Source organism: Pogoniulus pusillus, chromosome 1 (genome assembly GCF_015220805.1).
Source record: "Pogoniulus pusillus isolate bPogPus1 chromosome 1, bPogPus1.pri, whole genome shotgun sequence".
Lineage (NCBI taxonomy): Eukaryota > Metazoa > Chordata > Aves > Piciformes > Lybiidae > Pogoniulus > Pogoniulus pusillus.
Window position 1 is genome coordinate 4,236,269 of NC_087264.1, and position 16,586 is coordinate 4,252,854.

At 48.0% G+C, this 16,586-nt stretch overlaps 1 protein-coding gene across 2 annotated transcripts in view; it reads right to left on the reverse strand.

Moving 5' to 3' along the window:
* Positions 1-203: 203 nt before the first annotated feature.
* The window catches only part of RTN1 (reticulon 1), a 162,666-nt gene continuing 146,283 nt past the window's right edge, over positions 204-16,586 (reverse strand). For both annotated transcript variants that reach the window (XM_064153149.1, XM_064153236.1), the window contains 6 exons: positions 7,584-7,791; positions 6,761-6,899; positions 4,862-4,931; positions 4,410-4,456; positions 4,262-4,320; positions 204-1,093 (listed from right to left, as the gene is read on the reverse strand). In XM_064153149.1, coding sequence (XP_064009219.1) covers positions 1,051-1,093; positions 4,262-4,320; positions 4,410-4,456; positions 4,862-4,931; positions 6,761-6,899; positions 7,584-7,791 — 566 coding nt within the window. In that variant the 3' untranslated portion in view covers positions 204-1,050. The remainder of the gene's footprint in view (positions 1,094-4,261; positions 4,321-4,409; positions 4,457-4,861; positions 4,932-6,760; positions 6,900-7,583; positions 7,792-16,586) is intronic.

The window sequence follows — 16,586 nt, forward strand, 5'->3', positions numbered from 1 at the left end:
AACTGAGAAGCCCAGAACTGGACACAGTACTCAAGGTGTTTATTTCCCCCTTCTCTGAACACTTTCCAGTACCTCAACATCTCTCTTGAACTGAGGAGCCCAGAACTGGACACAACACTCAAAGTCTACGTTTCCAGCTTACAGATGCCAGGATAACCCCAGCAGTAGCAACAACAACAACAAGAAGAACAGGCAGAACTCTCTACATTTAGTAACATTTATTTCTGCATTCGGTATCAAGTACATAAGTGCAAATATTCAGAGTCCATAATTAAATCCAGTAGGAACTACAGAGAATGTAATACAAACTGTAATAAATGTTAACATGCTGGAACTTTCCAGTTACCATACATGTAAATCAGCCTGTCAATCCCTTCCCACAAAAGTACTGGGCTTTGTTTTCCTCTTTTTGTCTCTTTTTTTTTTTGTTGTTGTTGGGGTTTTTTTGTTTGTTTGTTTGTTTGAGTTATACAAAACTGATTACCATAAGTACCTGTTCCTGTTCCTTTTCTTTGTGCTGGAAAACACTAAAACATCAGCCTACAACTCTATATAGTTAATAAAGATGAATCCAACCAGCAACCCAGTGACGTAGAAGCGATTTTAACTATTGCATCAGTGCGCTAAGCAGGAAAGCTCCTAGCCACATGTAACATTAAAAGTTATAGAAGCAATGCCAATAGAAGAAGGAAAAACCACTTAAAAAAATTATATATATATATATATATCCAAAAGAAAAAGGTCAATATTATTTAGGCTCTCACCATCATGCACTTTATAAGCAACACAAAAAAGAAAACCCACATCTAGTACACTTTTCTCTTGACTATACTTTAGTGCTTGACACAAGTGATTGCAAATATTCTAAGTGCAGAAGCAGCAGGGGGAAAGCACTGCTTCTGGGTTTTTTTCTTCTTTCTAAGATTATGGTGTTGAGGGAAAAAAAAGAAAAGAACAAGAAATTTGCAGTAAAGTGTAAGGACAGAGTTTCTTTCACTCCAGATTCCCCCGTTACTCGCTACGGTAGTTGATGAAGTCTTGGCGTCTGCTTTACTCTGCCTTTCTCTTAGCACCTGGGATTTTAGCTTGGATCCTAGAAATAAAGGAAGGGGAAAAATAAGAAGAGTTATATAGTGAGGTAAGCATTTCATGCTGGCAGATCTTTACTTGCAGTCTTACCCAGGCATAATAACCTTTTCTGCAATGAGTTGCAACAGAAGAGAGGCTGAGGGATTTGGGGCTGTATAGTCTGGAAAAGATAAGACTGAGAGGGGATTTAATCAATGTTTATAAATATCTGAGGGCTGGGGGTCAGGAGTTGGGGGGGGACAGGCTCTGCTCACTGCTCCCTGGGATAGGACAAAGAGCAATGGGTGTAAGTTGCAGCAAAAGAGGTTCCGCCTCAACACAAGGGGGAACTTCTTTACTGTAAGGGTCACAGAGCACTGGCACAGGCTCCCCAGAGAGGTTGTGGAGTCTCCTTCTCTGAAGACTTTCAAGGCCTGTCTGGATGTGTTCATCTGTGATCTGTGTTAGTATTGTTCTGCTCTGGCAGGTGGGGGGACTTGATGATCTCCTTGGGTCCTTTCCAGCCCCTAATATCCTGTGAGCCTGTCAATCATGCACTTTCACAGTGGCTCCTTCATCAGATGATTCCTTGGTGCCTGCTGAGTCTGATCCAAAGCCCACTGAATTCACTGAATTGCTGTCTACAACTACCTGAAGGGAAGCTTGATGATCTCCTTGGGTCCCTTCCAGCCCCTAACATCCCGTGAGCCTGTGATAATCTCTAGCTTATATTTAGTGTATTATGCAACAGGTGGACTAGAGTCTAGTAAAGAGAGTTGATGCCCATGCCCATCTCTGTGATCTTACAGGTCCCTAGCTCTGGGGGGCTGGTGAAAGGCCTGGAACGCAAACCCTATGAGGAGAGGCTGAGGGAGCTGGGGGTGTGCAGCCTGCAGAAGAGGAGGCTCAGGGCAGACCTCATTGCTGTCTACAACTACTTGAAGGGAGGCTGTAGCCAGGTGGGGTTGGTCTCTTCTCCCAGGCAAGCAGCAATAGAACAAGGGGACACAGTCTCAAGTTGTGTTGGGGGAGGTCTAGGCTGGATGTTGTTAGGAAGTTGTTGTCAGAGAGAGTGATTGGCATTGGAATGGGCTGCCCAGAGAGGTGGTGGAGTCGCTGTGCCTGGAGGTGTTCACTTAGTGCCATGGTCTGGTTGACTGGACAGGGCTGGATGCTAGGTTGGACTGGATGATGTTGGAGGTCTCTTCCAACCTGGCTGATTCTATGATATGCAGTGCTATTCTCTCTCTCTCTCTTCATTATTCTACCACAATCAGTAGTCTACTGGAAGCCAGGAATGAAATTTAAACAAGGCAAAGGGTTTTACAGAAATATTGGCTGGAAAGGACCCCTGGGAGTCTTGAATCAACTTCTTGAGACAGGACTACCAGCAGTGCTAAAGCAGGCTGGCCATGGATTTGTCTTGCTGCATAGAATCACAAATCACAGGAGCCTCTAGAGATCATTAGTCCAACTCCCCTGCAGGTGAGCAGGACATCTCCAACTAGATCAGGTTGCTCAGAGCCATATCAAGTCTGATCTTGAATGATGAAAACCTCCAAGGATGAAGGTTCTGGCACCTCCCCTATGTATCCTGCTCCAGACCTGTCCTAATCTCTTAGTGAAAAGGTTTCTCCTAATGTCCAACATTAACCTTCTAGGCTGGATTTATGTTGTTGCTCCTTGTTCTAACATCTGCCCCAACTGAGAAGAGTTTGGCTCTATCACCTTGTAACTTCCCATCAAGTACATAGAGGCTGCTATGAAATCACTCCTTAGCTCCTTCTGACAGGCAAAACAAGCCCAGTTTCCTCAGCTCCTTGTCAGGTATCACTTTCCCTACCTCACCATCTCGGGGCCTTCCACTGAACACATGTTATTCATCCAACTTCTGCAAAGCCACAGACACCATGCTGAGATGTATGGGTCTAGCATTCAGCCCAGATATCCTGCTTTAGAAATTCTCAACCCTCACTGTGCCCTGAGAGATCCCACAAAAGCTTTTGATAACAGGAACATCTTAGGGATGCATTAGGAACTAGAGCAGACTGCATCAAAATTTTCATCCAGGTCTTTCCTTTGTTCCATGGTGCTTTGAAACACTCAGAACTGTGGTGATTCCAGGGATTCTCTTTCTGCAGCAGGGTTGTGTTCCAATTCCCACTTTGTTTCTTAATGGTATTATCAACTCTGAAGGATGGAGTCCCTGAATGTGAATCTTAGAATCATAGCCTGGAGAAGAGGATGCTCAGGGCAGACCTCATTGATGTCTACAACTACCTGAAGGGAGGCTGTAGCCAGGTGGGGTTGGGCTCTTCTCCCAGGCAAGCAGCAACAGAACAAGGGGACACAGTCTCAAGTTGTGGTGGGAGAGGTCTAGGCTGGATGTTGTTAGGAAGTTGTTGTCAGAGAGGGTGATTGGCATTGGAATGGGCTGCCCAGGGAGGTGGTGGAGTCACTGTGCCTGGAGGTGTTCACTTAATGCCATGGTCTAGTTGACTGGACAGGGCTGTGTGCTAGGTTGGCCTGGATGATGTTGGAGGTCTCTTCCAACCTGGTTGATTCTATGATTATACCATAGAACCATAGAATCAGTCACAGTTGGAAGGGACCACAAGGATCAGCCAGTTCCAACCCCCCTTACATGGACAGGGACACCCTACCCTAGGTCAGTCTGGCCACAGACTCATCCAGCCCTGGCCTCTAGGCATGGGGCCTCAAACACCTCCTTGGGCAACCCATTCCAGGCTTTCACCACACTCATGCTGAAGAACTTCCTTTCTAATTAATTAATTAATTGAATGTGGTATTATTAACTCTGAAGGACAGAGTCCCTGAATGCAAAACCCTAGGCTTGGTGTGGTCAGTTGGGAAGGGATTTAATGAGTTCCTCCTTGTTTTGTCTCAGATCAATTAACTTATGGACATCAGCCCCTGGACTGCTCTGTCCACACCTCCCCCAAATGGCAGAAGAGAGAAGGATGTAGGGTCACAGCTCTGTCTCAGCCTATGCTCAGCTGAGAAGGTCTGTGTTCCAGCAGGGATTTGCCCTCCTGCAGTCCTTTAGGTGCCAGGAGATGAGGAGGACATCACTCACAGGGCACATTGTCCCCAGGACCACCCAGCTCTTAGTCACCCCAATGCACTGCACCCTCACAGCAAGCCTTCTGGCCAAGCCTGCTGCTGAACTCACTTTGCCACAACAGTGTTTATGTGGGTTCGCACGAGTCCCAGGTACTGATCAATCTGTGCCTGCAAAGAGCAAAAGGAGACCAAGTCAATCAGGCATCAACGAGGCAGAACCACCAGAGCCCCAAACTACACCATGCTGACAGACTCACCTGGTACTTGTCATACACAACAGGGAGAGTAAACATAGACACCACAGCTGAGGAGGAAAAGAGCACACAGTTATAGGCCTGCAGAACAGATCCGTCTAGAGAAGAGATCTACTTGAGTGCCAAACACATATCATGCCTCTTGGTTGGCTGATTCACCACCTTTGTATTCTGATTCACATCATCTCTGCATTACAAATGAACTCTGTTTCAAACCTCCCAAATCTGGAATTCCCCATTGCTCTGGGACTGGTAGGTGCAAAACCACAAACCACAGCTCAGACGTGGCAGGAGGGATCATGTAATAGAGACGATGAATATTTACTGGAGAGGGAAATCAAAGGAGATGGTTCAGCTGTGGGGAAGGCACACCAAGGGCAGGCTGTTTGGTCTAAGCAGAAACTGTGAGGGAGTTAAAAGTAGAGCTTAAAAAGAGTGGTGGTTTTGGTTTTTACCCATGATCAGAAGAGTCAGGCCATTGAAGAGGGCTCCCACGTAAGTCAGCAGCCACATTAGTACTGCAAACTAAAATGAAAGATGGATCATTGCATCAGCTCCAGAGTCAGCACAGGAAGAGATTAGTTCACTTAACAGCCAAGATAATAGCCCATTAGACATTTTTCATGTGTAAGGAGGGTTGTTAAGTAGAGCACAGTAAGAACAACATCTCTTTTTCTGGCTGTGTAAACTGTACTCTGCTCTTCATTGCTTCTCACTGTCTTAGTTTTCACTTTTCACATAGTTTTCACATTTAGGGCTTGGACTCGACATGGCTGATGAGGAGAGGCTGAGTGACCTGGGGCTGCTTAGTCTGGAGAAGACTTAGAGGAGATTTAATCAATGTTTATAAATATCTGAGGGCTGGGGATCAGGAGTGGGGGGACAGGCTCTGCTCACTGCTCCCTGGGATAGGACAAGGAGCAATGGGTGTAAGCTGCAGCATAGGATATTCCAGTTCCACACAAGGGGGAACTTCTTTCCTGCAAGGCTCCCAGAGCACTGGAACAGGCTCTCAAGAGGGGTTGTGGAGTCTCCTTCTGTGGAGCCTTTCCAGGCCTGTCTGGATGTGTTCCTCTGTGATCTGTGCTAGATTGTGTGGTCCTGCTCTGGCCAGGAGGTTGGACTGGATGATCTCCTCGGGTCCCTTCCAACCCCTAACACCCTGTGATATATTTAGGGCTTAATTGCACCCAGGGCTCTGCATGGATCACGGCAGAGGTAGGTTTCTCCATCCACTTTTGATGGTGGCAGGAGTCAACCCACACAGGTTAACCGCAGCTGCGCTGTGATAATCACAGTGACTGAACTCCTGAGGCTGGGGAGTGGGCAAATTTTTCTTAGTATCTTCAGTAATTTAAGAGCCTGAGGTGTGACTGCTACCCTAATGAAGGGAACACCTTCTGAAGGACACCTTTTGGGGTGTAAGGCTGAAAACATACCATTATCTCAGCAGAGAGGGAAAGGAGACCTTCCTCCATAGAAGGAAATGCTACCATCGGAGGAAGTTCATCTGAACAGAGGTATTACAAGGGACCACTGTGGCAAAGTCATAACACAAGGATGTTCCTAGAACTGCAGAGGAGCTACACTGGCCCAGCTATGTGCTAGTTTGAGCCTAGCTGGGATATTTGGGTGAGAAGAATTAGACTGTAGGCTGTGAAAAGGAAACAACGCTGATGGCTGCTGCACTCATAGACCTGCTGAGGTGGATAAAAACAAGAACACAAATATAGATAAGGGAGTTGCTCTCTGGCCTTTGGGCTGCATGTACTTCTCTAACCTGCCTGACTAATCCTTCTGCTCCCTAACCTCCCTGGCTGACTCTCCAAACTCACCTTGAACGTAAGGCAAAGTCTGGGGTAAGGCAGAGGGGTGGGAGGAAGGTGGAAGGGTGGTTGGGAGCCCCTCCTGGGGACTCTGGTTTCTGAGAGGGCTGTGGTGTTTCTGTATTACCTTTTTACCTTGTCTATTGCTGTCTGTAGCTGTAGATATTGTAACTACCTGCTTGGATATTGTGCCAAGCTGTAAATATAAAGCTTCATTTCTTAATTTCCAGCTTGGCTGAGTCTAGTCTGGGTGGGTTTTCACAAGTGTGTGTGTGGGGGGGGTGGGTGACACCCAAACCATCACAAGCTACCAGCTACACTGGTAGGGTTTTTTTAACTACAAATACAGATTGGCAAACCTCTGAACTTCTGGAATTAAGCAATATGGAAAGCAAAAAGGAAAGGAACAATTATATCTGAAGCCAGACAAAAAGAGGTTTTATGGTGACACCGTTAACATGGGAAGCTGCCTTTGAAATGCAGATTGATCTTCTAGACAGAGGTCAAAAGTACTTAAAGCAATCCTACTTTTAAAGAATCCACGAGGTCCTGAACAAGGAAGAGTCTCCTCAGCTCTTTGACTGTGCTGTTGACATATAGCTGAAGGCAGTCTGTGTATTTCTGAATCTGGTCCTGTGAGAGATTCATTTCCATCTCCAAGTAGGCTCTGCCAGAGACACAGGGATCAGTTACAAACCTAGGCAAGTTCACCTGCCACTCACACTCATGCCTGTCTGTCCTATCTCTCTCTGCTCCCCAGGCATCATTTCTTTCTGCTGGATCCACATGTCCCCCTTCCTGGTGGCACAGTGCCACCAGCACACACTGGTTTTGCCTTGCCTGACCCTTCTCCCTGGGCAATTGCAGGCTCTCTTTGGGGCTGCTTGCCTCCAGCCTTGCCCTCTCTCCACAGAGAACCTGGTCTTGATGGGATCTCTTTCTGTGGTCTGCCCAAAGAGGGGTGTAAATCTAAGGTTTCCTGACAAACTGCTGTGCAGCATTGCTGCCAGAATGAGAGAGTTCCTCCATCTGGACAGCTCTAGAGTCAAAAAAAGCTACTGTTTGGCCACGTGTCACTTGTGGCAGCAGCGTCCCCTTCTCTCTCCTCCATCCCTCTGCCTTCCCTGCAATTCTCTTTGAGCTATGCCCATCTTGTGAGCCCCATCTCAGAGTCAAACAGAAGCAGCAGCACCCCAACAAGATGTTTCTTTTTCCACCCTGTGTTTGCAAACCAGACTGGCTGCACATCCTGCTTCACCGACTTGTCGAGAGCCAAAGCGATGTGAATTTCCACTGGGAGTGGATCTGTGGCAAGACAAAGAGCCCCTGGCCAGGACTGCAAAGCACTCACTTGAAGGGGTGGCCCTCGTCCGTCTTCTGCACAGCCTGGAGGACTGACTTGTAGATTCTGAAGCTAATGGTGGCTGAGAGCCCAGCCAGGGCCAGGTAAGCCACGACGCTGACAACGCTGAACTGGGTCAGGGAGAAGAGCAACAGCAGGAGGCTGCCAAACACAATCCCTGTCTGCTTGATGTCACGCCAGTACAGCAGGTCAATAGCTGGGGAAAGAAAGGCAACGTGTTACAGAAAGGAGCTGGAAGAGCATCAGGGGTGTGTGGACAGGATGACCTTCAAGGGTCCCTTCTGACTTGGTGCATTCTATGACTCTGTGAAGGATGGCCACTGTGATCAAGAAAAGCCTGGCTGAGGCACTTAGTGCCATGGTCTAGTTGATTGGATAGGGCTGGGGGATAGGTTGGACTGGATGATCTTGGAGGTCTCTTCCAACCTGGTTGATTCTATGATTCTATGTTTGGAGTCCTCGCAGGAAGATAAGGGCATGAGTGATGCTCCTGCTCACATAGAATCATAGAATGACAGAATCGAGCAGGTTGGAAGAGACCTCCAACATCATCCAGGCCAACCTAGCACCCAGCCCTAGCCAGTCAACTAGACCATGGCACTGAGTGCCTCAGCCAGGCTTTTCTTGAAGACCTCCAGAGATGGTGACTCCACCACCTCCCTGGGCAGCCCATTCCAATGCCAATCACTCTCTCTGACAACAACTTCCTAACAACATCCAGCCTAGACCTCCCCCAGCACAACTTGAGACTGTGTCCCCTTGTTCTGTTGCTGCTTGCCTGGGAGAAGAGGCCACCCCCCACTTGGCTACAATGTCCCTTCAGGTAGTTGTAGACATCAGAGTCAAGAGGGACTCCTCAACAGAAGCAGTGAAGTGATTTCAGTGACGTGCTGAGGAAATTACAACTGGTGACCTACTTGAAATTCTTGTACTTCATGTGTCTGTGTCTGGGTTAGATAAGATGGATTCATGTCTCCAGCCACAATATGATGGGGCTCTTACAGCAGCAAAGCAAATGCAAGCAAGGGTTTGGGTTGCTACTAGGCTTGTACAGAAGGTTTTGCCCTAACTTGCTCTTAGCTGCTCTTGAAACTTTATTTATTTCATAGAATCATGGAATCAATAAGGTTGGAAGAGACCTCCAAGATCACCCAGTCCAACCTAGCACCCAGCCCTAGCCAGTCAACCAGACCATGGCACTAAGTGCCTCAGCCAGGCTTGGCTTCAACACCTCCAGGGACAGCGACTCCACCACCTCCCTGGGCAGCCCATTCCAATGCCAATCACTCTCTCTGACAACAACTTCCTAACAACATCCAGCCTAGACCTACCCTGGCACAACTTGAGACTGTGTCCCCTTGTTCTCTTGCTGCTTGCCTGGCAGAAGAGACCAACCCCACCTGGCTACAGCCTCCCTTCAGGGGGTTGTAGACAGCAATGAGCTCTGCCCTGAGCCTCCTCTTCTCCAGCCTAATACACCCCCAGCTCCCTCAGCCTCTCCTCACAGGGCTGTGCTCCAGGCCCCTCACCAGCTTCCTTGCCCTTCTCTGGACACCTTCCAGCACCTCAACATCTCTCTTGAATTAGGAGCCCAGAACTGGACACAGCACTCAAGGTGTGGCCTGAGCAGTGCTGAGCACAGGGGCAGAATAACCTCCCTGGTCCTGCTGGCCACACTGTTCCTGAGCCAGCCCAGGATGCCATTGGCTCTCTTGGCCACCTGGGCACACTGCTGGCTCATGTTCAGCTACTATCTGCCAGTACCCCCAGGCCCCTTTCTTCCTGGCAGCTCTTCAGCCACTCTGTCCCCAGCCTGTAGAACAAGGAGACACAGCCTCAAGTTGTGGTGGGGAAGGTCTAGGGTGGATGTTGTTAGGAAGTTGTTGTCAGAGAGAGTGATTGGCATTGGAATGGGCTGCCCAGGGAGGTGGTGGAGTCACTGTCCCTGGAGGTGTTGAAGCAAAGCCTGGCTGAGGCACTTAGTGCCATGGTCTGATGACTGTCTAGGGCTGGGTGCTAGGTTGGACTGGATGATGTTGGAGGTCTCTTCCAACCTGGTTGATTCTATGATTCTAAAGAACTTACAGAAAACAATTTTCAACCTTTTTTTTAATTATTTTTATGAGGAGGAGGATTTGTAAAGCTGTTAATTTTGACATCATTTTTCATCCACTTTGTCCATTTGACTCCAATTCCTACAGCAAATCGACCTTACCATCAGGAATAGGCACTATAAAAGCAAAAGGTTATGAGACAAAAGAGGATAGAATGTCTTTACAGTGATCAGGTGTTTCTGAGAGGACTCTGCCTCCAGCCAAAGACCATGCTCATGGCCATCCAAACCAAACCAGCTCCAGCTTCACACACTGCACCATGAACAGCTTGAGCACACCACCAGCCAAACAGATGTCAAAGATGCCACTTGTCAAATTATTCTGAAGGAAGAATAAATTCAGGAAATGTTGCAATCTGTCAAAAAGCCTTCCACAAACACAAAAGAGAGAATTAATCCAGCCTAGTAGCTGTGAGTCACCATCAATGAGCTTTACTGCTCATTACTGTCACAAAACACAATAAGGACATGGAACTGTTAGAGTGAGTCCAGAGGAGGGCCATGAAGATGCTCAGAGGGTTGCAGCAGCTCTGCTATGGGGACAGGATATGAGAGTTGGGGCTCTGCAGCATGGAGAAGAGAAGGCTTGGAGGAGACCTTGTAGTAGCCTTCCAGTATCTGAAGGGGACCTACAGGCAGGATGGGGAGGGACTATTGACAAGGTCTTGTAATGATAGGACAAGGGGTAAGGGGTTTAAACTGGCAGAGGGGAGATTTAAACTAGATGTTAGGAAGAAGTTCTTTCCAGTGAGGGTGGTGAGACACTGGCACAGGTTGCCCAGGGAGGTTGTGGATGCTCCCTCCCTGGAGGTGTTCAAGACCAGGTTGGATGAGGTCTTGAGCAACCTGTTCTAGTGGGAGGTGTCCCTGCCTGAGATGGGGGGGTTGGAGCTGGATGATCCTTGGGGTCCCTTCCAACCTAAAGCATTCTATGATTCTATATTGTTATTGTTTTCAAAGTGATGGGCTTCAGTGCAAGAACTGCTATGGTATTACTGATGCAACACACGCATCCCACTCTACTCTTCATCAATAGGTTCTGCAGAGGAGGTTCTTCAGAGGAGGTTCTTCAGCATGAGAGTGGTGAGAGGCTGGAATGGGTTGCTCAGGGAGGTGGTTGAGGCCCCATGCCCGGAGGTGTTTAAGGCCAGGCTGGATGAATCTGTGGCCAGCCTGCTCTATGGTAGGGTGTCCCTGGCCATGGCAGGGGGGTTGGAACTGGCTGATCCTTGTGGTCCCTCCCAACCCTGACTGATTCTGTGATTCTAATATACAGAATATAATATCTCTTGTATATTTTTGAATGCCAGTGTTCAACACAGGAGCTGTGATCATGACATACATGAATAGATCTATGGGCTTCATGGAAGCCAGGAGACAGGGGATTAATTCTATGATTCTATGAACTCTATAATTCTATTCCTCACAGCTTTATCATTTGTGTGCTGCTAAATTCCTGTAACAGGAGACAGTACTAGAAATGGATGCAAATCTCAACTTTAAGAGAATTTATATCACAAAATACGTTCATGTTAAATGAAATGAGCACTGGTGAGCCAGCTCAGCATGCTTTACATAGAGCATCATAGCATCATAGAATTGACCAGGTTAGAAGAGACCACCAAGATCATCCAGTCCAACCTAGCACCCAGCCCTATCCAGTCAACCAGACCATGGCACTAAGTGCCTCAGCCAGGCTTTGCTTCAACACCTCCAGGCACAGCAACTCCACCACCTCCCTGGGCAGTCCATTCCAATGCCAATCACTCTCTCTGACAACAACTTCCTAACAACATCCAGCCTAGACCTCCAGAAAAAGGCCACACACCAGGGGAAAAGATGACCTGGGACACAGGCAAACAAATGAGAGCTCAGCAAAAAAACACAAAAGCCCATTCCAAAAGAGTTACCTGAGTCAATCCTAAGTGGTGATAAGACCCAAAATGAGCAACTAAATCTTTTCTCTTTATTTCTAGGACCTTCCAGTTCTTGTATCTGTGGACTGGAGGTGGGCTATATTCTCATACAGAGATGACAAATTGCATTTTCGCATTCGCCTCAGCAGGAAAGATACTGAATGATTCAAGACAGACCTGACCAGGTGTGTGTATGTCCTGAAACTTGTTCCTTTCATCAGGAAGTGACTGAGGTATTTATTAAGGTGCATCAGGTAGGGAAAGACGTAGAATCATAGAATCAACCAGGTTGGAAGAGACCTCCAACATCACCCAGGCCAACCTAGCACCCAGCCCTAGACAATTAACCAGACCATGGCACTAAGTGCCTCATCCAGGCTTTGCTTCAACACCTCCAGGCACAGAGACTCCACCACCTCCCTGGGCAGCCCATTCCAATGCCAATCACTCTCTCTGCCAACAACTTCCTCCTAACATCCAGCCTAGACCAAGGGCTAAAAGAGTGTAATCTGCTCCTTCAGTAAGAGGTGAACCTCAACTTTGGAACATCCTTTAAAAATAAATAAATAAATAAATAAATAAATAAATAAATAACTATTTTAAATGGGAAACTTGAAGTTATCTCCCACACTCTCTGGAGCATGTCCAGAGCAGGGCCAGGAGGATGCTCAGAGGGCTGCAGCAGCTCTGCTGTGAGCACAGACTGAAAGAGTTGGGGCTGTGCAGGCTGCAGAAGAGGAGGCTCCCAGGTGACCTTCTTGTGGCCTTCCAGGATCTGAAGGGGGCCTCCAAAAAAGCTGGGAAGGGACTTTTTAGGCTGTCAGGGAGTGATAGGACTGGGGGGAATGGAGCAAAGCTGGAGGTGGGGAGATTCAGAGTGGCCATGAGGAGGAAGTTGTTGAGCATGAGAGTGGTGAGAGGCTGGACTGGGTTTCCCAGGGAGGTGGTTGAGGCCCCATGGATGGAGGTGTTTGAGGCCAGGCTGGCTGAGGCTGTGTGCAGCCTGCTCTAGGGTAGGGTGTCCCTGGGCACGTCAGGGGGGTTGGAACTGGCTGATCCTTGTGGTCCCTTCCAACCCTGACTGATTCTATGATACTATGATTCTACTTACATGTCTGCTTTGAGTTTCATCTCCATCCTATATTCCTATCCATTGAATAAGACAGCAAACAACTCCCTCAAACACCTGCTGACCCCATGGGCTCCCTGCCTTTCAGTAAGTCATAAAGCATAACTGTTGGCCTGAGTGTCTGATAAAGGCAATCTGTGTGTTCATGCCTTTACCTCTTCCTTTGTACTCTGAAGGGGCAATCACCCAGGCTCAGCCCAGCCTTCCCAGCACATTGGGGATGTGTGAATATGACAACAGAACTGGAATCACAGCATCTGTGACCCAGACCCACAGATCTAGAAACTAATCTGGAATCACAGAACAGTTATGGTTGGAAGAGAGCTTTAAGATCACCAAGTCCAACCTAGGGCCACCAAAGGCACCAAATCATGTCTCAAAGTGACACCTCCACATCAAGCTACTCAACTGCAAGGCAACTCCAGAGAGACAGACAAGCTGGTCCCAATTTTGTTTGCTATCTACTGCAGCCTCACCTGTGCAAAAGCTAAACAAGAGACCTTCTGCAAATATTCTATTGTAAGCCCTAGCAATTAGCTCATTCTTTAGGCATAAGGGAACACTTACACTTGAACTTTAGAGATTATTGAAAGCATAGAATTTTAGGTAGAAAATGAAGTTTCTGTTTGGCTTCAATGATTCATTTTAAAGTCAGTTTCTTTCCCTCATCTGTTACACCACACTTTTTGCTTGATGTAGGCTAAAAGTTACTCTTTACATGGAATGCATTTTACTAAGGAGCAACAGGAGGGTATCTAGAGACTTGTGCAAAAATGATTGTCATTAAAAGTCATCCACTAACTATTCACACAAGTGGAGATGAGCAGGGGGAAAGCTGAGCTGAAATCATCATAGAATCAACCAGGTTGGAAGAGAACTCCAACATCATCCAGTCCAACCTAGCACCCAGCCCTGTCCAAGCAACCAGACCATGGCACTAAGTGCCTCAGCCAGGCTTTGCCTGAACACCTCCAGGGATGGTGACTCCACCACCTCCCTGGGCAGCCCATTAATCCATTAACTATTCACACAAGTGGAGAGGAGCAAGGGGAAAGCTGAGCTGATGATGAGACTATAGGATAGCCTTGATCTTATTTTTGGTTTAAACAAATGAAATCTACAAAGAGGATTGCTGCATTGTCTCCTTCTCTAAAGGCTTCTCAAACCCACCCCAGTGCCTTCCTGGAGCTGCTGTTTTTCACACATCCACCTTTCTGCAGGGTCACTTGCCAGCACATGCTGACCCCACACTCAGAAAGGCTGAGACAGGCTGGATGAGGCACTTAGTGCCATGGTCTAGTTGATTGGATAGGGCTGGACTGGATGATCTTGGTTGGGTAGGTTGCACTGGACAGATAGGTTGATAGGTTGGACTGGATGGATATGTTGAGAGGTTGCACTGGATGGATAGGTTGGATAGGTTGGACTGGATGGATAGGGCTGGGTGATAGGTTGGACTGGATGGATAGGTTGGATAGGTTGGACTGGACTGGCAGGTGATAGGTTGCACTGGATGGATAGGTTGATAGGTTGGACTGGATGGATAGGTTGGATAGGTTGGACTGGACTGACAGGTGATAGGTTGGACTGGATGGATAGGTTGGATAGGTTGGGCTGGAAGGGTAGGTTGGATAGGATGGATAGGATGGATAGGTTGGACTGGATGGATAGGTGATAGGTTGGGCTGGAAGGATAGGTTGGATAGGATGGATAGGTTGGATAGGTTGGACTGGATGGATAGGTTGGATAGGTTGGACTGGATGCATAGGTTGGATAGGTTGAACTGGATGGATAGGTGATAGATTGGGCTGGAAGGGTAGGTTGAATAGGATGGATAGGTTGATAGGTTGGGCTGGATGCATAGGTTGGACTGGATGGATAGATTGATAGGTTGGACTGGATGATCTTGGAGGTCTCTTCCAACCTGGTTTATTCTATGACAGCCTTTGAGTCTGGCTTTTACACAGCCTTCCCCAGATAGGTTAAAGGAGAGGAGATCATTCACAGCATGAGATAATGACAAAATAATTAAGTACTTTGGTCAGTCTGTAGGGAATGAATAAGAGGTCCTAGTGTGACTAAGGGTCCTGTAAGCACTGGGTGTGTGCAGACTCTCTGTGTGTGTGTGTGTGTAGAAGCACAGCACTGCCCAGACCTGACTACAATGGCATGATTCTGAGCAATGCATGCTGAATATGCATGAAGCAGGAGGCTGGTGCCACGTGAGCCTGTTGATATGCAATGTGCATGCAAGTGGATAATGTGTCAATCTGCCTGGCTAAGCAAGACACATTTCTGAGAGCCAAACTGCCTTCCTCAGACCACCTAAGGTTTGCAACCAGAACTTGCAAGCAGCGTTTGGAAAACAGGCGCTGAAATCAGCCTTGGCTTCCCTGAGGGTTGAGTTCCTTCTGCTGTGAAAATCCCATCTTTAGAATCCTGACCATGCCCATTAACATGCAGAAACTGTTCAGCTGTAGCTTTCCATGCTCTCCCTTTGGCCTCCTGGAAGGAGGGAAGCAGCATTGGGTCACTCTGCACTCTTTCCAGTACAACACACCAGAGCTCTGGCTCCTTTGTGGAGGCATAAAAGACCTCTGGGCTTTGCCAGAACTGCCTCAGACTCAGAAGTGTTTATATCTATTAAGGAGGCCTTGCAGGCATCTCCAAGACAGCAGTGCTGTAGGTCACTGCAACCACCTTTGAAGCACATCTGATGAAGACAGTGTCAGCTGTTTGTGTTTTTCACTGACAGCAGGACTTGTAAAACGTTACTCAAGTAACCTTCTGTTTGAAGGGAAGAAGTTTTTGAGGGTGCCAAATCGTTCTCCCAGCAATACTTTACAGGGTAACTTCATCTCATCAGACTGATGCAACCCCTCCAGCAGGGGCCAGCCCCCAGGCTAACAAGGAGCAGAGGTAAAATCCGTGATACAAGCAGACACTTGCTGGTATGAGTAGCCACAGGCAAGCTAAAAGCAGCCTCACTCCTGGAACACTGCGTCCAGTTTTGGGCTCCCCAGTTCAAGAGAGACAGGGACCTGCTGGAGAGAGTCCAGCAGAGAGCCATGAGGATGACTGGGGGACTTGAGCATCTCCCCTATGAAGAGAGACTGAGAAACCTGGAGCTGTTTAGTCTGGACAAGAGAAGACTGAGAGGGGATCTGATCAATGTATACAAATATCTGAGAGGTGGGTGTCAAAAGGATGTGGCTGGATGGAGCTCTGGCCAGGCTGCTCTAGGGTGGGGTGCCCCTGGGCATGGCAGGGGGGTTGGAACTAGATGATCCTTGTAGTCCCTTCCCACCCTGACTGATTCTATGATTCTAGGGTGGGGTGCCCCTGTCCATGGCAGGGGGGTTGGAACTAGATGATCCTTGTAGTCCCTTCCAACCCTGACTGATTCTAGGATTCTAGGGTGGGGTGCCCCTGTCCATGGCAGGGGGGTTGGAACTAGATGATCCTTGTAGTCCCTTCCAACCCTGACTGATTCTAGGATTCTAGGGTGGGGTATCCCTGGGCATGGCAGGGGGTTGGAACTAGATGATCCTTGTGGTTCCTTCCAACCCTGACTGATTCTAGGATTCAGTGGTCAGCAGCAATAAGACAAAGAGCAGTGGCTACAAACTGGAACATAAAAGGGACCTCAACACAAGGGGAAACTTCTTTACAGGAAGGGTGACAGAGCACTGGAACAGGCTGCCCAGAGAGGTTGTGGAGTCTCCTTCTCTGAAGAACTTCAAAACCCACCTGTAGCCAGGTGGGGTTGGGCTCTTCTGCCAGGCAAGCAGCAAGAGAACAAGGGGACACAGTCTCAAGTTGTGTTGGGGGAG